Source organism: Ceratotherium simum, chromosome 13 (genome assembly GCF_057802395.1).
Source record: "Ceratotherium simum simum isolate JZ-2026a chromosome 13, ASM5780239v1, whole genome shotgun sequence".
NCBI classification, from domain to species: Eukaryota; Metazoa; Chordata; class Mammalia; order Perissodactyla; family Rhinocerotidae; genus Ceratotherium; species Ceratotherium simum.
Genome location: NC_141912.1, coordinates 24374018 through 24395264, shown reverse-complemented (window position 1 = coordinate 24395264; position 21247 = coordinate 24374018). Strand labels below are relative to the sequence as shown.

General features: G+C 41.5%; 7 protein-coding genes and 1 pseudogene across 7 annotated transcripts; 3 read left to right on the top strand and 5 right to left on the bottom strand.

Annotated features, from left to right (window-relative positions):
- Positions 1-1158: 1158 nt before the first annotated feature.
- Positions 1159-2315, bottom strand: LOC147915395 (histone H3.1). The gene has a single exon (XM_087438126.1). It carries the CDS (start codon positions 2281-2283, stop codon positions 1873-1875), a length of 411 nt encoding a protein of 136 aa, XP_087294252.1. The 5' UTR covers positions 2284-2315; the 3' UTR covers positions 1159-1872.
- A 1201-nt stretch (positions 2316-3516) lies between these two features.
- Positions 3517-3978, top strand: LOC101388253 (histone H2B type 2-E-like). Its single transcript, XM_004432046.3, has one exon. The coding sequence runs from the start codon at positions 3545-3547 to the stop codon at positions 3923-3925; it is 381 nt and encodes a 126-aa protein (XP_004432103.1). The 5' UTR covers positions 3517-3544; the 3' UTR covers positions 3926-3978.
- Positions 3979-7371: 3393 nt separating this feature from the next.
- LOC106802098 (histone H4) lies at positions 7372-7735 on the bottom strand. Its single transcript, XM_014788697.2, has one exon. It carries the CDS (start codon positions 7704-7706, stop codon positions 7395-7397), a length of 312 nt encoding a protein of 103 aa, XP_014644183.1. The 5' UTR covers positions 7707-7735; the 3' UTR covers positions 7372-7394.
- A 5406-nt stretch (positions 7736-13141) lies between these two features.
- LOC101398963 (histone H3.1-like) lies at positions 13142-14101 on the bottom strand (annotated as a pseudogene).
- Positions 14102-14379: 278 nt separating this feature from the next.
- On the bottom strand, positions 14380-14900 carry LOC147915394 (histone H2A type 1-E). The gene has a single exon (XM_087438123.1). The coding sequence runs from the start codon at positions 14856-14858 to the stop codon at positions 14466-14468; it is 393 nt and encodes a 130-aa protein (XP_087294249.1). The 5' UTR covers positions 14859-14900; the 3' UTR covers positions 14380-14465.
- Positions 14901-15156: 256 nt separating this feature from the next.
- On the top strand, positions 15157-15608 carry LOC147915393 (histone H2B type 1-C/E/F/G/I). The gene has a single exon (XM_087438128.1). The coding sequence runs from the start codon at positions 15178-15180 to the stop codon at positions 15556-15558; it is 381 nt and encodes a 126-aa protein (XP_087294254.1). The 5' UTR covers positions 15157-15177; the 3' UTR covers positions 15559-15608.
- A 3538-nt stretch (positions 15609-19146) lies between these two features.
- On the bottom strand, positions 19147-19757 carry LOC101387729 (histone H2B type 1-L-like). The gene has a single exon (XM_004432044.2). It carries the CDS (start codon positions 19718-19720, stop codon positions 19343-19345), a length of 378 nt encoding a protein of 125 aa, XP_004432101.1. The 5' UTR covers positions 19721-19757; the 3' UTR covers positions 19147-19342.
- A 244-nt stretch (positions 19758-20001) lies between these two features.
- Positions 20002-20517, top strand: LOC101387221 (histone H2A type 1-D). Its single transcript, XM_014788694.2, has one exon. The coding sequence runs from the start codon at positions 20045-20047 to the stop codon at positions 20435-20437; it is 393 nt and encodes a 130-aa protein (XP_014644180.1). The 5' UTR covers positions 20002-20044; the 3' UTR covers positions 20438-20517.
- The last annotated feature ends 730 nt before the right edge of the window (positions 20518-21247 follow it).

Here is a 21247-nt window from a genome sequence, read left to right as displayed (position 1 = left end):
AAAGTTTTGGCTCTACTACTTATTATCTGAAACTTTCTTAGTTTCAGTTTCTTTATCTGTAAAGTACTAATAGAATAATAATGTGTAATAGGTAATTTTAGTAAATAACTATTGAATTTACCTTATATTTTGGAGCCTTCATAGAATATTACATGACTGCTGGCCCTTTGCAATCACTCAATAAATGTTGATTATTTTTACTTAGGAAAACTATATATTGAAATTACATGAACTCTTAGTCAGCCCTGCTGGCCTAGTGGTTAAGTTTGGTGTGCTCTGCTTCGGGGGCCGGGTTCAGTTCCCGGGAGTGGAACTATACCACTCTGTTAGTGGCCATGCTGTGCTGGCGGCCCACATACTAAAAAATATAGGAAGATTGACATGGATCTTAGCTCAGGGCAAATCTTTCTCAGCAAAAAAAAGAAAAGAAAAGAAAAGAAAAAATTACTTGAACCCTAAGAATCTCTTATTTCTGTAACCAGCAGTGCACTAAATGGTAATTTCCGTTCCCTCAATGATTTTTTATTTTACATTCCAATTTGACTGAATAGTTTCCTTAGGGTTTGTTTTAGGGAAAGGACCATTCTAGATGTTCTGATGGATTTAGTGATATAACAAGATCCGACTCCGACTCCTCAGTTCTCAGCACCCAAGTCTCAATGTTTGACAGACTTCCAAGAATAAAGATTTCTTCTATAAAACCTCCAGGACTCTACTATGGCTAACTTGGCCTGTGTATTAATTTACAGCTTTGTCACTGTTAAATTTAGACCTTGACTAACCTCTTTCCTTAGTGATTATTGAGGAGAAACAGCCTATTAAAAATAATAATAATAATAACAGAAACCTCTCAATTCTGTAGTTAAGGATATCTTGCCCATCTTGAAACTGGAATTCCATGAAGCGTTTAGACATAAAATCCTTTCAAACATCATACAGTAATCCAATTAGTAAACAACTTTCTACATTTTCAAATAACAGCCCGTATGGTTTCAGAACAGAATTTTTGATTGCCCCTCTCATCAGCTACCAGTTTAAAAATAGTGAGGAATCTGTTACTTCCATGGGAAAGGAATATCTGTTTAATACAAATAGCATAAAACTGTTCTTTTGTATGAATAAGAGAGCAAGGACAGAATATTTCCTGCGAGAGAACACTCAAACTTCCAAGGACTTTATTTTAGTAACAAATATGAACTACTTTCATGGGATTGGATTTAGAGACTAAGAGAATTTAGGAAAACCAGATTAGATCTCTTGAAGGGTGTTAGCTGAAAACTCTCTTGGTGGATTTGGCCCTTGTGGAGGTGATCCGAGTAAAGACCGCTGTCAAGATGTCCACAGGGGCTGTCAAAGCCAACAGTCTTTCCTTTCGGTGCCCCAGCTAATAACCTAAGCCATGGCACCTTGTAAGGAGCGCAGGAGTGTATCCCTACCCACTGTCAGCAAGGTTCTAGTGGTTGCTAGATGAGTTGGGCCTCAAAATTCTGGTGAGGCAGGGCACCGTGGCGCAGGGTTTTCTGGACCCTTGGTCTCGGTTCAAGCTCAACAAGGTGGCCTCTCGGAAATACAACCACGGAACTGAAGGCTCAATTAAGCCTAAGAGATAACTTGCACTCCTTTGAACGGCGCCAAGTAGTCACATAAGTTACGGAAGCTACCGATGGTGGGACACGCAGGGGCCGAGAAAGCAGCCAAGTTCAGGGCAGTCAAGGACACCGTCAGAGAACCTATCAGGCCTGTATCAGATACGATTTCGTGCCCTATCGGTGATCCTTACTTGTAAAGTATCACGGCGTCTTTCAGAGAAAAAGTGGTTGGCTCTGAAAAGAGCCTTTGGGAGTTAAAAAGTAGGTACTCAAATCACGAAACTTATGCCCTCTCTCCACGGATACGGCGAGCGAGCTGGATGTCTTTGGGCATGATGGTGACGCGCTTGGCGTGGATGGCGCACAGGTTGGTGTCCTCGAAGAGCCCCACCAGGTAGGCCTCGCATGCCTCCTGCAGCGCCATCACGGCCGAGCTCTGGAAGCGCAGGTCGGTCTTGAAGTCCTGCGCGATCTCGCGCACCAGGCGCTGGAAGGGCAGCTTGCGGATCAGCAGCTCGGTGGACTTCTGGTAGCGGCGGATCTCGCGCAGCGCCACCGTGCCGGGCCGGTAGCGGTGCGGCTTCTTCACGCCGCCGGTGGCCGGCGCGCTCTTACGAGCCGCCTTGGTGGCCAGCTGTTTGCGTGGCGCCTTCCCGCCGGTTGATTTACGAGCAGTTTGCTTAGTACGCGCCATATCTTAGCCGTAAAACCAGCAGATTAGAGAAAGTGATTTACTCCTGTATTTATACAGGAACAGAATCACTCTGATTGGATTGTGAGCAATTCCTTTTAGTCATCGGTTGCTACATTCCGGAAGTGCTCCGGGAGCTTTAGGATTGGTTTATCTGCTCGGTACAAGTTTCTGATTGGTTAATTTCAATTAGCAGACGTCTTCCCAGCCGTTTTTAACAAGTCATTTTCTAAGTTATTTGTTTCACTGATAATGCTTCACACACACAAGTAAGATCCATAAGCACATTACAGTAGTCATTTAATATTCTTGAACTTTTCTCTTGTTTGGATATACAAAATAGAATGTGTTTAAAGTTGAATGTGCTTTAGAATTTCTCTTTTAAAAAACACCCGCCATTTTCAGGACAGTTAAACCTTTTTCATCCTGGTCAAATTCCCCGTCCTTATTCCCTATTTAAAAGTCCATTGTCTAAGCATCTCTAGTCCTATTTTATTATATTTATAGTAAATATCTAGTTCACTGTAGCATAATCTTCTAGGATATACTGTTTAGACGTAAAGAATTTTGTATTTCATTCAGGGTACACGCAGCAAAATTCCAATATGCTGGAATCCCTGGGTTTTTAATACCAGGTTTGTCTCAAACTGGTAATTTGACTCTGCTGTTTGGTTTTGATGTATTTAAAATGTCAGCCCGGGTCAGTCTAATGGCAAGAGCCGACAAAAAACGTTTGTTATGCGGAACCTGGAAAAAGATGGCGGCGATCGAGAGTCTTCTGAGACTATTTCCTTACAATACTGCAATGGCCTAGCATTTCGGGATTCTTACCCAAGAGACCCGAAGTGTCGTGGACAATTTAAGACAAATCCAGCGGAGCTGCAGTCAGGAGTGGACTCGGCTAGATAACAGGATTTCCTTCCTTGGTTTTCGTAACCAAACGCGAAGGTGTCTACTTATTCTCAAAGTTTAAAAAAAAAATGTTGTGCCGAGATTTTTTTTTTTTTTTTTAGTGAATTTCTAGTAATGTAATAGTATTGTAAATCAACCTATTGGATTCCCAGAGGGTTTGGTTGTTTATCCAATAAAAAAAGCAATTTTGGAATCCCTCATTTACATACTATTATTCTATTGGCCGGTTTTGGTCCAATCAAAGATTAGATTTGTTAATCTTCATTTGTATATACGTGCTATAAATACTCGGGATTTTATTGTGTTTTCCCCCGTTAGTCTTCCGATTTTTGTGGTGTGGTAATTCTTTGCCATGCCAGAGCCTGCCAAATCCGCTCCAGCCCCCAAAAAGGGCTCTAAAAAAGCAGTGACTAAGGTACAGAAGAAAGATGGCAAGAAACGCAAACGCGGCCGTAAAGAGAGTTATTCTATTTATGTCTATAAGGTGCTGAAGCAGGTCCACCCCGACACCGGCATCTCGTCCAAGGCCATGGGCATCATGAACTCGTTCGTCAACGACATCTTCGAGCGCATCGCGGGCGAGGCGTCGCGCCTGGCGCATTACAACAAGCGCTCGACCATCACGTCCAGGGAGATCCAGACGGCCGTGCGCCTGCTGCTGCCCGGGGAGCTGGCCAAGCACGCCGTGTCCGAGGGCACCAAGGCCGTCACCAAGTACACCAGCTCCAAGTAAAAGTTTCTCTATATCTCGCTTCCCCCAAAGGCTCTTTTCAGAGCCACTCACTTTTCCATGATGAGAGTTGTAATATCAAGATTTGTTAGCAGGTTTTTGAAAGTATGTTTTGTTCTTCACAGGCAGCCTTTTTTTCTTTTAAGTGTAAGAAACATAGTGTGAAACTTTTGAACTTTCGTTAAAATCTTTAGTGCAACAAGGAATTTGAGAAATAATTGTATACAGTAGGAATAGTGTTAAAGCTGTATAATCTTCTAGTATCCCAATTTCTGTGTTTTTATTCCTTAAAATCTAAACGATTGGACAAACTTAAAAACAACATTTTAGAGTAATTTTATAGTGGTTATCCGTGGAGCTTTGTTGTATAATGCTTAAGTACTTATTGGGTTGTTTTAAATAAAATGCTCACAGCGTAAGAATATTGTATGTGCTAGACAAATATTAATTCATGCTATGAGGAATTATCTGTATTACAAAGGATACCAAGGCTCAAAATGTCAGTTACACAATAGAGACTGGGCTAGTCCTGGGGAAGTCACTGGACCCCAGAGTTGACTGTAGACTGTAGACTGTTTCAAAGGTAATTCTTCAAATATACATTAAAAAGAAACTTTATTACTGACCGTATTTTGCCTTGAGGCTGTTATTGATATAATCAATCCTAAATGGTGCTGAAGCAGGTTCTGAAGCCCTAATTTTTCTTTTATATGTCATTTTTGTTTTTTCTGCCTTCAGTGTTTGGTTCTGTATTTATTTAGACAGAAAAAAATGAACAAAAAACAGGAATAAGAGTAGATCTAGAAGTGTAGGAAGCACAGGGGATATGGATGGAAATCCATGTTTCATGTGTTAATGTTTTGGAAGTAGACCATTCTTTTTGTACTGTTCAAAACAAAATGACATAGATGAATTTCTTTTGAGGACACGTGATGGCTTATAGACTTGCTATTAGGAAGCTAGCAAAGCATGACCAATGTATGGGTCAGTTCAGAACTGGGTATATGTGTGGAGGGTTACGTAGTTGTAAAACAGAATGGTCACACTATAGTTTTTTGTTGTTGTTGTTTTTTTAATGTAAGTCTTCCATTAGATAAAGATTGCAATTTCAGTTCATCATATCTGTTATTGTAGATGGAACATGGATTAGTGAAGATGCGAAGTTGTTAGCTAAGTGTATTAGTTTTCTATTGCTGCATAACTGATTACCTCAAATATACTAGCTTCAAATAACATCCACGTATTACCTGGCAGTCCTGTGGGTCTGAGCATGATTTAGCTGGGTCCTCTGTAAGAATGCTACCTAGATGTTAGCTGGGATCGAGGGTCTCTTGGATGCTTGAGAAGGGAAAAATCAGCTTTCAAACTCACTAGTGGTTGGCCAAATTTGTTTCCTTGGGGTTGTAAGACTGAGAGTCTCATTTTCTTGTTGGCTGTTGGCTTAAAGCCCTTGTTGGCTTTAGTTGGAGGCCTCCCTCACTTCATAAAGAGCCCTCTGAGTTTCTTGTCATTTGGGCCTACCAACGTGGATACTGGATCCATCAAAGCCACCATGCAAGGGTCAAGGAAGACAGATATTACAATCTTACATAACAATTATATACACAAAATTATTTACATCTTGTCACCTTTGCTGTACTCTATGGGTTAGAAAGCCAGCCCTGGTGGTCTAGTGGTTAAGATTTGGCACTCTCACCACCAAGCTCAGGTTCATTTCCCAACCAGGGAAGCACACCACAACTCTGTCAGTTCTCATATTGTGGTGGCTGCGTGTTGCTATGAAAGCTATGCCACCGGTATTTCAAATAACAGCAAGGTCATCCACGGTGGACAGGTTTCAGTAGAGCTTCCAGACAAAGACTAAGAAAAAGAATCTGGCATCCACTTCCGAAAAAACTGGCCATGAAAATCTTCTGAATAGTAGCAAAGCACTGGCTGAAGTGCTGGTAGGTGAGAGGATGGCACAAAAAGACCAGGCAACGTTCTACTCTGCTGTACACAGGATCATTAGGAGTCAGAATCGACTTGATGGCACTAACAATGGGTTAGAAGCAGGTCACAGGTCATGTCCACACTCAAGGGGTTGGATCACAAAAGGGTGAACCTCAAGAGGGGGAATCCTGGGGGCCACCTTAAGACGCCATCACAGGACCCATCAGGAAAAACAAAAGTGTAAGAACCAAAAGAAAGTTACATAACATAAATGCTCCCCTCCTTCCCACTGACCCCACAGTACTCTGGTCAGTTAGCCTGCTGGCAGGAATCTGTGATAAGAGGTAAGAAGGGCATCAAATACCTTGAAGAGCATTTAAATAGGCCACTGCCAGTGACTTTTTTTGAAGGCAAGACACAGAAGACAGTTATTACTTTGGGGACATTTTTTTCCTTTTCCTTTGCAAGTACTGGCACATGAGAAGACATTCGGTGTGGCTGAGTCCCAGCACAGGGGTAATGTGTTTGTGTAGCTCCCTTTCTGGCAGTTATAGCTGGAAAAAAAAGCTAAAGGGTTTGTTAGATGAATTAAAGTTGTTACTTTTTTTTTTTTTTTTTGTGAGGAAGATCAGCCCTGAGATAACATCCATGCCAATTGTCCTCTTGTGGTGAGGAAGATTGGCCCTGGGCTAACATCTTTGCCTATCTACCTCCATTTTATATGGGACGCCGCCACAGCATGGCCTGACGAGCGGTGCATGGGTGCGCGCCCAGGATCCGAACCCAGGCCGCCAGCAGCAGAGCGCGAGCACTTAACTGCTACCCCACGGGGCAAGCCCCAAAGTTGTTGCTTTTATTGTATGAGGGAAAAGATGTGACATGAGACAAATCCCAAATTCTTTGTGGGTTAAAAAACATTTTACTGGTGATAAATTTAGATAATCCAAATATAGGTGCTTGAGAGAAGTCCCCCATGAGCCACCGAGGCTGGTGTCTTCACTTTCTAGTCTGGGCGACTGTCATTGCTCCCTTTCCCTTCCAGTTGCCAGCTAGTGGCTGAGTATTTAAATTTTACCAATTTTTCTCAAAATTTGAGTAGGCTAATAAAGCATTACCTACATATTTTTTAACATTTAAACTTCCAGATAAATGGTAACTAGATTTAAAAAAATCTGTGTTAACAAATTGACTACAAAGTTAATTGGATTGTGTAACTCGATGGGATAAAGAAATCCTAAGAATGAATAAATGCTACTGGAAGTGAGACATTTGGTCCTCAGGGACTCTACCTATATTGGAAAAGCCATCAGGGAGCCCCAAGCCCGTAACGCCACACTAACATTTAACACATTCAGAGTTAAGTTTAAGCTATGATAAAGCAGTCGAACCCAGAACCACAAAAATTCAGTTCATGCCCATTTCTAAATAAACGTACAACGTAACACGAACTCAATGTCACAAGTTTTTTGAAGTGAGTGGATAGGTGGCCCTGAGAAGGGCCTTGACTATGACTGCAAAATTCGAGTTTGTGAATTCAGATTCAGCCTCCGAAGCCGTACAAGGTGCGGCCCTGGCCCTTGAGCGCATAGACCACGTCCATGGCGGGGACTGTCTTGCACTTGGCGTGCTCGGTGTAGGTGACAGCGTCGCGGATCACGTTCTCCAGAAAGACCTTGAGCACCCCACGGGTCTCCTCGTAGATAAGGCCGGAGATGCGCTTGACACCCCCATGCCGGGCCAGTCGCCTGATGGCGGGCTTGGTGATGCCCTGGATGTTGTCGGGCAAAATCTTGCGGTGGCGCTTAGCACCACCCTTACCGAGACCCTTACCGCCTTTACCCCGACCAGACATAGCTACCACTAAATCACAATCTACCAACTAAAGACTGTTGGCGTTAAAAACAGCCGAAATTTTTATTTATAACCCTATAGCGGACCTGTTTGAAAACTACCAGTGAGGATGGTTGGGCAGGCGGGAGGGGCTAGTATGAAATTGAATTTATCCCCGCCCATAAATTCCTATGAGTCTGTGGGACGTAGCCGGGAGGAGATAAACACAGCTTTGTGAGTCCCTGCTAGTTCCCTGACTTCTCTTCAACATGCCCTGTTGAAGGGCATTTAAAGAATTCTCTGGTTTATCAAGTGACTGAAATGATTGTACCTATCAAGCTAATATCTTTCAAGTTTGAATTATTAGAATCCTTACACACCATGGGCACGTCATCAACCAAGATTTATACATTTCCTCGCATTTTAAATGCAGACTTGACATGTAAACGAGTCCATGACTTCTTTCTTTCCCAAGAAGCATTTTTGTACATTTTAAATGGAGGTAAAACAGTTAGCGATATTGGTAAAATAGTCTAAGAAAGCAAGGAAAGAGCTGAAATCCGTTGGGCAACAGGAACACGAGTCTTATGGGCTGGGATGTTTGTTATTGGGAGACATACTCGGTGTTTTGGACCCTCGGCACTCTCTACACTTCCCCTTCGGAGGTCCAGGACGTGTTTTGTGACGTGTTCCCTCATTTTCACTTTAGTTTCTCTATCTGTAAAATGGAAATGTTAATCCTGATATCACAAAGATGGTGTTTTGAAAATTAAAAGGTAAATTTTTGGTCAAATGTTCCACACAGTCAATCAGTGAGGACTACTGTAATTACCTGAGGAAATTCTATCTTCATGCCCCACAGATTGACTTCCTCCTGTGGGAGATCAAAATTGGCCACCCTGAAATATGTCTCTTTACCTTGATTATCTTCTCTGATGGACATTCGACCTCCCTCAAACTGCCTAAAGAATTTAACATGGAAGACCTGTTTCAGGAAGGAGCCACTACCATATGATGGCTGTAATATAATGTAAAATAGATGTTATAATAAGAAAGGCACCAACAAGCCCAGCTTATCAAAAATTTTGTCTCTCCCAAGCCACATTCTCTAGGTGGCCCTGTAAAAGGGTTGTCAGACAAACATTTATATTTATAAGGGAAATCTCCATTTATAAAGGTATCTCCTTCTCTGTACTGGGAAGAGGTAGGGATGACGTTATCTCTGAAAACTCTTTCCAGCATGGAAGGAGAGGCCTTAAATCTGCCTAATAACCTTACTCTTATTTACTGTGTTTTTCTGGTAATCTCCCGTAACTGATTCCCCCCAACATCCTCCTTTGTCTTTAGCTGGAGATGTTATTTAAGATGAAAACCTCAGCCATGTGTTGAGAAACTCAGTTTCCCTGGTTTCTCCCATGTATACATGTTATTAAACTTGGTATTATTTTCTCCTGCTAACCTGTCTTTTAACTATTTGGCCATCCATAAGAACCTTAAGGGAAAGGGCAGAGGGGGATTCTCCCTCTTCCCCAACACTCCCCAATATTCTGAAATCTCTCCATCTGGTATTTTGCAATCCAGTCCTATGTTCTGTTGCTTTCATAATCTCCATATCTCTATATGGGCAAATCTTTGATTTTAAAAGCGCTAAATTTACATGACTACATTTAACTTTATATATTCCCTCAATTTAGCCAGCAGTCTCCATCACCATCCCCACACCCCCAAGACAGCTCCCCCTGGGATTGAATTGTCTGATAAAGTAGTCAGTAACCATTTTTGAGCGTTTGGAATGTGGCTGATGCTGCTGAGGTACTGAAGTTTATTTAATTTATTTATTTGTGTAGACTTCATCATGTTCACCACCCAAAGTCTAATTACCATCTGTCACCATACACATGTGGCCTATTACCTCTATTAAAAGCTGATACTCAGGGCCAGCCCAGTGGCCGAGTGGTTAAAGTTATGCACGCTCTAGAGTCCCAGGTTTGCAGGTTCGGATCCTGGATGCAGACCTACTCTACTCATCAGCCATGCTGTGGAGGCAAAATAGAGGAAGATTGGCATAGATGTTACCTCAGGGCCAGTACTCCTCAAGCAAAAGATGAGGAAGATTGCCAACAGATATTAGCTCAGGGAGAATCTTCCTCACCAAAAAAAAAAACCTTTTTAGGTATGTTTGAACAACTTGGGCATGTGAACTTAATTTTTCAACAGTAAAGTTATGGAATTTGAGTCCAAATCAACTTATTTCCAATAGAATTTAGTATCAGTTTGAATAAAATATATACTCAGTTTGGAAAATTTAGCCTGAAAAAAGGAGTGTAAAATATTGCATTAATAATGTCTTTATCTTGATTACATGTTGAAATGAAAATATTTTGGGTTAAATAAAATATATTATTAAAATAATTGCATCTTTTCAATTTTTAAAATGTGGTTACTGGAAAATTTAAAATTACATATGTGACTTGTGTTATTTCCCATTGGCAGTGCTGCTCCAAGATTCTTCCTTTCCCCTCTCTGTTTCTTGATCTCTACCAAGCCTTGCTACCATGAGCTTTGGAATTCAGTGGACATTCAGTGTGTTTCTAAGAAGCTCGGCTACAGAGACTTGCCTCAATCTAGAATGAAGCATTGGAAAAAAATAAAAGTAAAATGAAATCATGTTAGGGAACTATGGGAGCCTTGTCAAATTAACCATTACTCATCAAGGCAAGAATAGATGGCTACTAGAAAAGTTGTTGACCTTAGAATTCTTCAAGGGCAGGATATTAGGAGATGGAGATTATCTGAAAATCTATGCTAATATTTTTTTTCCAAAAGTGTGTTTTTTTGAGAAAGAGCATCCAAAATGGATTGCTAAAACAATTAGTGTCCAAAAGAGCTTAAGCTTCTGTGCAATAGAATGTACACTCTGGTGGTTTAAAAACAAAAAACAAAAAGAAGAAAAAGAAAAGAAATCATTTAGTGGAAGTACAAAAGCGTTTAGGTAAAGACCAAGACAGACTGAGATAATAAAATCAGGTCAATTACTTTGGAATCTAGAAAGAATAAAAAGTTAAAGTGTCTAGTACTTGATCAACGAGTAAAATAAGAATGTCAAGGATTTATACCATGAAGTTTCACAGAAATTTATCTTGCAGGTTCTACATATTTATTTTTTTCTAGTAAGGATTTACAGTTGAGAAAATTTTTCTGAGACTTGGAAGTAAGCAAAAAAGGAGGGGCCATGATTTCCAATATCATAAAAGGTTAAAGGCCCCACAAGTATTTTATGAAAATGTACTTTGATCATCTCACTGTTTACTATTGATTAAAGGTACGAAACTTAGTGAAGTTAATCATTAACTTGCAAGGTTTTATTTGGTAGAGATGCAAATAATTTCTGTCCAGTGGAACATATATAACTCCAAAGATGTATGGCCTCTTGGACATTAATTAATTTTGTTTTAACCTAATTTAACAATCCTATCTTAATATTTCTTTGTTAAATTTTCTACAAATACCCTAATTTCTTAAATGTTCTTTGAACCTATCATATCGTTTTACCTGTTGCTTCATTCACTGATGAGTTCGATACACTCTTAGGCACGTGTTCACTTTAGATTTGCTGAATCATGATTTTATCTTTTTGAAAAAAGATAAACAGGAGGTGTCATGTGACTTTGACTTGATTGGCGGTTAAGTGGGTCTAGGAGAGGTGCTGGTCCTTTCCTCTTCTTCTTTAGGACTGGGAAAGTGAATACTTGTCCCACAAAGTCATGGCAAATCATCATTGGTACATACAATACAGGAAGGTGGAAAGTGTGGACAGAAAAGCAGAGTCTTCATCAGGCATGGGCTCACTGAGGACAAGAGAAGGACTTTGGTCACTGTAGGACAGCTCTGAAACCTGTTAAGAAATATCCGAATATTGAATTAAGGCAAAGGGATGGACTGCACTTCCTTTCGTTGTCATATGAGAGCATAGTCTAAAAGCCTTGCCTGAGTATATTTTGATTATTCTACGGGAATGTGCTTCTGTTTGACTATTTATTAGGGTCCAGTATCTATGAAATGTCTGTGAATTTAGACATTAACTTGTAGGATGTTGATAATTTCAATGATTTTTGTCCATTATAGATGAAAATTCTCTCTATCCAGTAGAAAAGACAACCTAAAAGTTATAATTGTGTCACAGGACTGGAACATTTTTTATCTAAATTTGCTCTTTTAATTTCATTTCAATCTTCTTTCTATTGTAGGAGAGGCAAATTTTTCCTCCATCCAACTTGGTTTCTGGTCTGGGACCCCTGTAACAAAACACAAATTGACAAAAGAAAAACCTACAGAAGTTCAACAACATGTGTATTTCATATATATATAGGAGACACACAGGAAAGAGTAATTCAAAGAGGTGGCTTAGAACTCTAACTTATATAGCATCTTCAACAAAGAACAATAGATTTGTAGAGAAATGAGAGGAGAAAAGAAAGCAGTTTCAGGCTTCTAAAGGCGGTAACCTCTGGAAAGGTAAATATATGAGAGAAATAACAGAGTAGGGCTTGTTTGCAGATTCCTCTGGTGCCTCTCTGGGCTGATAAGGGTCTAGAATGGTCTCCAGTACAGAATTATATCTTGTCTTAAGGCAGTAAAGGGGGAAGTTAGAGAGAGCTTTTCCTGACATTGCTGCTTCTTAACTTCCTTGAGCCCAACATAATTTTTATTCCAGACAGGCATATTTTGGGGGTGACTATTCTGGTTTCCTTCACCTTAATGAACTGTATGTAGTCTTGATAATCTCCTGTACTCCTTTGAACTAGGTTTATCTTCCTGACGGTTCCCTTAAGGATGAGTTATATATTAAAAACATGTATTATATATTTATGAGACTTGGTTTGTTGTTTTGAATTTTAAACTTTGATAACTGTCATAAGGTAATGGCACAAAGACCAATTTCTTCATGTGAAAAGTCAGGTCTGTATTTGCTTTATAGGCTGCCAGTGGATTGGAGACCCATTAAGATACTTTGATTGATTTTCCTAGATTTTGACCCCACTGATTATAAGTAATTTTCTTTCACGCTCCATGTAGACATAAGGCTGCATGTTAAGAGGCAAGTCGTTTTATTTAAGAGGGTATCCTTTTTGATCTTTCATACCTAGAGGCCATTCCATACACACCTCCGGGCCCTTCTCATCAAATACAACTGTAGTTGGAAAGATCCTGAGCAGTGAGAAGTGAAAAGATTTTCTAAAATTAAGTAATAATTTATACTCCATTACACACCACAAATTATTATGAATCTTATAAATAAAATTCTTGTAGAAAATCCAGTGTGTACTACTACTTCCAGTTTTTAAGAATTTCTGAAAAACTACTTTTGCCAAGGAAGGTAAAATAAAGGAAAGCGTTACAACTGTTCTTGTTGACAAAGCAAGTGGCTCTGAAAAGAGCCTTTTTCAGTACCGAGGAAACAGCAGCCTTGGGTTACGCCCTCTCTCCTCGGATGCGGCGCGCAAGCTGGATGTCCTTGGGCATGATGGTGACACGCTTGGCGTGGATGGCGCAGAGGTTGGTGTCCTCGAAGAGCCCCACCAGGTAGGCCTCGCACGCCTCCTGCAGCGCCGTCACGGCCGAGCTCTGGAAGCGCAGGTCGGTCTTGAAGTCCTGCGCGATCTCGCGCACCAGGCGCTGGAAGGGCAGCTTGCGGATCAGCAGCTCGGTGGACTTCTGGTAGCGGCGGATCTCGCGCAGCGCCACCGTGCCGGGCCGGTAGCGGTGGGGCTTCTTCACGCCGCCGGTGGCCGGCGCGCTCTTGCGGGCCGCCTTGGTGGCCAGCTGCTTGCGCGGCGCCTTCCCGCCAGTGGACTTAACGAGCAGTTTGTTTAGTGCGAGCCTTAACGATAACACGGAAAAAGAAACCGGCTGGAGAGTAGTAGGAAGCCTGTCCTGACCTTATTTATAATAGGAGCAGATCAGTCTGGTTCGTAGGTTCCGCGCTGCGGTCTAACTGGTTCTCAGATTGCTTTCAGAGAAATATGATTGGATTTCCATTAAATATTGAATATATAATCAAAATGTTTTTCGAGTGTATAGTGCACTTTGAATTCATAAAAGCGAAGTTTCATTTAGTGTTGATTCTAGTGTAGCTCATTGTTTTTTTCTGAAGAGAAATAACCAATGGGCTAAAAAATTGTAAGAATGACATCATTAGTAAAATTTAAAAAGCCCGCCCTGACTTGTCATTGGTCATTCATCCTTCCTTTCTTCTCTTGTTTTATTGCTATTTTAGACTGTCTGACAGGAAGTTTATTCGAACATACAGCATATATATAATTACGTATACATGTATATACACAGTGCATATACAAAGTAATCTGTGAACGTTATGACATTATGACCTCGATTGCTACCATTCTCTGCCATTTCCATAGCGTACATCCTTAACTAGGGTCCTGACGCAGAATTCCAATTCCTTGTAACAGATGCTTTTTGTGTGTTTATAAACGTACTTCAGTAAAAGGGGATGCCCGAAATCTAGTTACACGAATATTTCAAAGGTTTTATGCTGCATAAAATTAAAATGAACCTACTCCTTTGTGGCAAGGATGGGAACACGCGTTTTCCACTTTAAAGTTTTAAGCCAAAAAGTAATATGAAAAAAATTTAAGTGAAACTTTTTAAGATTTAAAAACCTCTCCTAGGCTTAAGTATTGCAGCGCTTTCCAGAATAAGTAGGTGGCTCTGAAAAGAGCCTTTTATTTCCCGAATTGAGACTACAACACCGTAAAACGCTTCACTTGCCCTTAGCCTTGTGATGGCTCTCAGTCTTTTTGGGCAACAACACTGCCTGAATATTTGGCAGAACACCGCCTTGAGCGATGGTCACGCGGCCCAGCAGCTTGTTGAGCTCCTCGTCGTTGCGGATGGCCAGCTGCAGGTGGCGCGGGATGATGCGCGTCTTCTTGTTGTCGCGGGCCGCGTTGCCCGCCAGCTCCAGGATCTCGGCCGTCAGGTACTCCAGCACCGCCGCCAGGTACACCGGCGCGCCAGCCCCCACCCGCTCGGCATAGTTGCCCTTGCGGAGCAGACGATGAACTCTGCCCACGGGAAACTGCAGACCAGCTCGAGAAGAGCGCGTCTTGGCCTTTGCGCGAGCTTTGCCTCCTTGCTTTCCACGTCCGGACATAATGAATGAAACCAAGAAGGCAACGACGACAGGACAAACAGAAAAGAACTGTGGTGAAAAAAGCAATAAGGTGCCAGTTATAGTGGTGGATGGAATTGTAAAACGCGAGATGGGATTGGTTAAAATCATCTTTTGACTAGCCAACCAATAAGAAAAGAGATATGACGCCAACAAATGTGCATATTCCCCGTTACTAGCATAATACCAAATCAGATGTCGACATTCTTGAATACCTTATTTGCATAGATCCTCTATAAAAGGCGAGACTCTGCAAATAAGCAAACACTTCAGTATTTGATTTTGTTTGTTTTCCGTCGATATGCCTGAGCCGGCGAAGTCTGCTCCAGCCCCGAAGAAGGGCTCTAAGAAGGCGGTGACCAAGGCGCAGAAGAAGGACGGCAAGAAGCGCAAGCGCAGCCGCAAGGAGAGCTACTCCGTGTACGTGTACAAGGTGCTGAAGCAGGTCCACCCCGACACCGGCATCTCGTCCAAGGCCATGGGCATCATGAACTCGTTCGTCAACGACATCTTCGAGCGCATCGCGGGCGAGGCGTCGCGCCTGGCGCATTACAACAAGCGCTCGACCATCACGTCCAGGGAGATCCAGACGGCCGTGCGCCTGCTGCTGCCCGGGGAGCTGGCCAAGCACGCCGTGTCCGAGGGCACCAAGGCCGTCACCAAGTACACCAGCTCCAAGTAAATATGTTTACAGCCGCCATCAAACCCAAAGGCTCTTTTCAGAGCCGCTTAAATTCTCATTAAAGAGTTGGAATGCATTCGAGTTGAATTTGAATTTTAAGCGTTTGCTGGGGAATTGTCTTAAGCACAACTTGTTGCTTAGAATTTACTACTCCTGTAAAAAAGAATCACGTAGAGAGACTCATGTGCTCAGTAAAGTGACTTCCTCCCTGCACCTTTGTATCTTAACATTGTAATGAGGCTGCAGTTCTGCACACTACACTTTATTCTCAGTTATGAAAAAAGAACGCTAGAGAGGGAACTCTTAAAGTATTACTTTAGCAATGGTTTTTCACTTTGGTATAGTAGCAATTGATCCCAGTTTCAGGTGTCCCCCCCCCCCCCCCCCGCCCACTCTGGATTCTACTAGAATCATCACCCTCAACCCGGAATCATTACCACCATCCCCGAGTTTCAAGCCTTACATTAGCAGGCCTCCTCTACGGATTTCTAGATTGTAATACCTCGACTTTTTCTCTTTGTGCCCAGACCCCTGCATATGGATCCTGTTTCCTTCAGTTGTCGTTAGAATACCTTAGATCTGCTTTTGCTTTTCAGTATTCCAAAACCTGTGTAACTTTAAATAACCAATAGTTTTTTGTTTTCCTGACTGGACACGCATTGTGCCAAGCCTCCCTTGATTGAAAGGGTCATTTCTACTTTACATTTTGAAGCGTTTGCGTTTTGCACTTTCTCTCATTATCGGGGTCTTTGATAATCATATAAGAGATTTTCCTTGTTTTCAAGGAACTCACAGTCTCAGAGGGTTTATCACCATCAGTTCTCCCAGCCAGGTAAAGCATTTATTCCAGGAGACAAAAGTGAGTTGAATTTCAGCGGAGCCTACAGGCCTCTGGGATAGGGCGCTTCCCCTTTTAGCCTCACCAAGCCTTTTTGGCCTACTCAGGATGTTTCATGAAAGATGAATAAGAAATGCACCAAGAAGAGATGTAGCCTAGTGCTCGGGAGAGGAATAATCTATGTAAAAGTAGTTTCTAAAGTGTTGAGAAATCTGTAGATGTGAAGTGTTCTTGAGTTCTATGTAGACATTTTTGAAAGAGCATAGAATCAGAAGGTAATTGGTTGAAATTTCAGTTCTGCCAGGTAAGCGAACTTTGGTTCTCAGACCCTTTGTTTCTTACTTATAAAATAAGAATATTACTAAAATCAACTCCATTGACACTTTTGTGAAAACAAATGCAATGATTATAACAAAAATAAACATTTTAGTGGGATTTACAATTATGAAATTATCGACATTAGGAGATAAATTTGTTCCGTTACTCTTATACTTTACATATAATGAAGGCAAGCTTTTTGAAGTTGTGTTATAATCAGAAGTAATAATACTACAATGAGAGCAGGAACTGCTGCTCCATGATATTAGACTTTCTGCTGTTAAAATCAGACACCTTAGACACTAGCAGAACAGGAAATGCAATTTGCTGCTGTTAAAATTAGAGCAATTTCAAAATTATGTAACCCTACAATATTTAGGAAAAATTAGCATGCCTTTACAGTAATTTTGATAATATTTACACATTTAAATATATAGTTATAGGGCCTGCCCCGTGGGTTAGCGGTTAAGTGCGCACGCTCCACTACTGGCGGCCCTGGTTCGGATCCTGGGCGCGCACCGACGCACTGCTTCTGCAGCCATGCTGAGGCCGCGTCCCACATACAGCAACTAGAAGGATGTGCAACTATGACATACAACTATCTACTGGGGCTTTGGGGAAACAAAGTAGTAGGACTGGCAATAGATGTTAGCTCAGAGCTGGTCTTCCTCAGCAAAAAGAGGAGGATCAGCATGGATGTTAGCTCAGGGCTGATTTTCCTCACAAAAATAAATAAATAAATAAATATATAGTTATAATCTTAAAGTTATTGAATACATTAATAATTCTTAAACTTCTGTGGGTGCATTAATTTCCTATTGTGGTCTAATTATCACAAATTTAGTGGCTTAGAACAATACACATTTATAATATTATAGTTCTGTAGATCAGCATTTGGACGCGAATCTCACTGAGCTAAAATCAAAGTGTCAGAAGGCTGCATTCCTTTCTGGGGCCTCTACAAGTGAATCTGTTTCCTTGTCTTTCCCGGCTCCTAGAGCCATCCTCCTTCCTTGGCTCATTGCCCCATTCCTAGATTTTCAAAGCCAGCGATGACTGGCCAAATTCTTCTCATGCTGCCATCTCTCTGGTTCTATGTTCTGATTCCCTATTCCATTGTTAAGGACCCTTTCGATTACATTGGGTTTGCTTGGATAATCCAGGATCATCCTCTTATTTTAAAGACAGGTGATTAGCAACCTTAATTCCACCCACAACCTTAATTGCCCTTTGTCATGTAACCAAACACATTCACAGATTCCAGAAGTTAGGAGGTAGACGTAATTGGGGTGACATTATTCTGCCTAGCACAGTATGTGACAATACTTTTAGAATTTGATGGAAAGCTATATAGTTTCTACTCTAGGAGGCGGAAGAACATATGGACACACTGTTATATATATTTTCAAGAAGTTCATGTACTCCCCTGAAGCTCAAGGACCTTTGTTGGATATGTACTTCTGCGACTACAGAAAGCAAAAATTAACTATAACAATATAAACTCTCTTATACAATTATGTTATTTTTAGTTTTCATTCTTTTACATTTTTCTTATTGCTGCTTTTGTTCTTTATGTGTTTTGTTTGAATGTTTATGTATTATTTGTGTGTGTTGTGTTGTGTGTGTGTGTCCATTTATGCGTTGTGTACGGAGTGAGAAGCTTGTTATTCATGAAAGAAATTATGCAAGAATATATATATAACTTTTTTCTTACCTGGGTTGAAATCGTAATAATATTTTGTACATACATTCTTAACGTTGATTCTATGTGGGATGCCATTCACGGTGGTTTATAACCTGAAGTAGGTTTGTAATTACCAGGAGAAAACGGTCAATTTTCATTATCATAAGTCTACATAGGAAAGGACAGTTGTGGTGTTGTAACTGGAATGACGTATGAATTTTTTTTTTTCACTTAAAAAGAATTTTAACCAAGCAGGATAAAAATAAACTGCTATAAAATCCACTCTGGAAGAAAATAATTAAGGGAGAGGCACCCCTATATTTTAAGAGTGTTTCTTTCCTAGACTACCAGTATGGTCTAACCTTTCAGTAGACAAGCCTGGGGAGATTTCTCATTACAATTAAATGACCCTATCCTGGAGCTGGTAATGTTCGTTTTTCAACTTTCATGCACACTAATTGTCCTGGGCCCATTAATATTTAAAAGAGATATATTGCTTTAAAAACATAAATCTACTAAATGTGTACAAAGCGGTAATGACTAAACCATAATTAATTGTTGTTACAATACACTACTAACAAAGGAGATATTACTAAATTTCTTAGATCTCTTTCACTTTTCAAGAAATCAGTGTGTAAGGCACACATCACAGCAGTGTAAGTGAATCTTGCATGGCAGCACCTGGGCCAGCCTTGCAGCCAAAATGAGCAGTGGAAGCGACACATGCTACCACTAACCTATAATTAAGTACATATTTTGGTGTCAACCGGTCAAAAGGTCTTCTGTATTTCAAGGTGCTAGCATCTCACAAGCACTAGCCTAATATTTTTCACAGTGATTAAAACAAAACCTGTTTAGCAGACATATAGTCCTTACAACCCTTATGCTGAAAAGGTGGGTGGCTCTGAAAACAGCCTTTGGGTTGTGGGTAGCTGCGGGCCGGCTCACTTGGAGCTTGTGTACTTGGTGACGGCCTTGGTGCCCTCGGACACGGCGTGCTTGGCCAGCTCCCCGGGCAGCAGCAGGCGCACGGCCGTCTGGATCTCCCTGGAGGTGATGGTCGAGCGCTTGTTGTAATGCGCCAGGCGCGACGCCTCGCCCGCGATGCGCTCGAAGATGTCGTTGACGAACGAGTTCATGATGCCCATGGCCTTGGACGAGATGCCGGTGTCGGGGTGGACCTGCTTCAGCACCTTGTACACATACACGGAGTAGCTCTCCTTGCGGCTGCGCTTGCGCTTCTTGCCGTCCTTCTTCTGCGCCTTGGTCACCGCCTTGGAGCCCTCCTTCGGGGCTGGAGCAGACTGCGCGAGCTCAGGCATGACGAATAAACCCTATCTTTCCAAAAAAAAAAACAAAAAAGTGTGGTCCAGTTAAAACGCTCATAATATTTGTAGCGCTCCTATGCAAATATGGTATTAAAAATTTAGATTTTGATTGGATAATTAGTTCAGGTTGCATGGTGGTATGCAAATTATGTGACTCTAGTTCTCCTTTGTAATTGGTTGCCAACCTCAAGCTTGCTTTAGCCAATCAAATAGCTTAATTTACAATTCTGCTTGCAAGTATAATTGCTTCTCATCTGCTAAGAGATTTTACTCATTTTTCTTTTTTCTTGTTGACCATTGGGCTTAGACAGCATTAAGATGTCGGGACGCGGAAAACAAGGTGGTAAGGCCCGCGCCAAAGCTAAGACGCGTTCCTCGAGGGCTGGCCTTCAGTTCCCCGTGGGCCGTGTGCATCGCCTTCTCCGCAAGGGAAATTACTCTGAGCGGGTCGGTGCCGGCGCGCCGGTGTACCTGGCGGCGGTGCTGGAGTACCTGACGGCTGAGATCCTGGAGTTGGCGGGTAACGCGGCCCGCGACAACAAGAAGACGCGCATCATCCCGCGCCATTTGCAGCTGGCCATCCGCAACGACGAAGAGCTGAATAAGTTGTTGGGCAAAGTCACCATCGCTCAGGGCGGCGTGCTGCCTAACATCCAGGCCGTGTTGCTGCCCAAGAAGACCGAGAGCCACCACAAGGCCAAGGGGAAGTAAACTGGTGTATTAAAATCTTAGATTCTTGAGTATCTTAACCAAAGGCTCTTTTAAGAGCCACCCACGTATTCATTAAAAGAGCTTACCTTTTCTTTATCTAACCAGCTGATTGAAAATGATCTTTAGCGTAATTTATCAATCTAAGAAGTAAATGTCAGTACTTAAACTCTTAAAAAACGCGAAATTAACCATCTATTTCAAAGTTATAAAACTAAAAATTAGCATCTGCTAAATATAACAGATATAGAGATTTTGTGTCACAGGTAATTCAAGTCGATCAATGCAGCAGACTCCCAGGATTTGTAACTGAGGAAAAGATAATGGGAAGAATAACAATCCTTGGTCAATGTTATATTTATATGCAAATCTAGTTAGTGACCTAGAGAGCAATAAAACCACACCTTTAGTACTATCTCATGTGTAAAGGAATTGTTTTGCATCCTAAAGGGACAAAATTATCTGCAATTCATGCTTTTTTTTTTTAATAGTCCACCTCCAACTCTATTGAGCTGGGCTCTGATCAACTGAAAAAAGGAATGCAATACTACATACCCTGGAGTCAGATGTCTTTTATGCAGAGCTTCGTAACACTGGGTTCAGCATGACTTGAAAAGGGCGCACCATAATCTCTGTAGCATTTACAAGTTTGATTGTTTTTTCTTAACACCATTTCACACAAACCTCGGTTGAAACTAAAACGTAGTGGGGTGCTTTTATATAACGATGATATAGTTAGAAGCTTGTGTGTTAATGTAGTTATAATATCGAGTGTGAAATTACTTCAGAGTTAATGATCTTGGTGCATTCAGA

Excerpts from the sequence above, each read along its gene's own strand:
- LOC147915393 (XM_087438128.1), top strand. The coding sequence starts at position 15,178 with ATGCCTGAGCCGGCGAAGTCTGCTCCAGCCCCGAAGAAGGGCTCTAAG.
- LOC147915395 (XM_087438126.1), bottom strand. The coding sequence starts at position 2,283 with ATGGCGCGTACTAAGCAAACTGCTCGTAAATCAACCGGCGGGAAGGCG.
- LOC101387729 (XM_004432044.2), bottom strand. The coding sequence starts at position 19,720 with ATGCCTGAGCTCGCGCAGTCTGCTCCAGCCCCGAAGGAGGGCTCCAAG.
- LOC101388253 (XM_004432046.3), top strand. The coding sequence starts at position 3,545 with ATGCCAGAGCCTGCCAAATCCGCTCCAGCCCCCAAAAAGGGCTCTAAA.
- LOC106802098 (XM_014788697.2), bottom strand. The coding sequence starts at position 7,706 with ATGTCTGGTCGGGGTAAAGGCGGTAAGGGTCTCGGTAAGGGTGGTGCT.
- LOC147915394 (XM_087438123.1), bottom strand. The coding sequence starts at position 14,858 with ATGTCCGGACGTGGAAAGCAAGGAGGCAAAGCTCGCGCAAAGGCCAAG.
- LOC101387221 (XM_014788694.2), top strand. The coding sequence starts at position 20,045 with ATGTCGGGACGCGGAAAACAAGGTGGTAAGGCCCGCGCCAAAGCTAAG.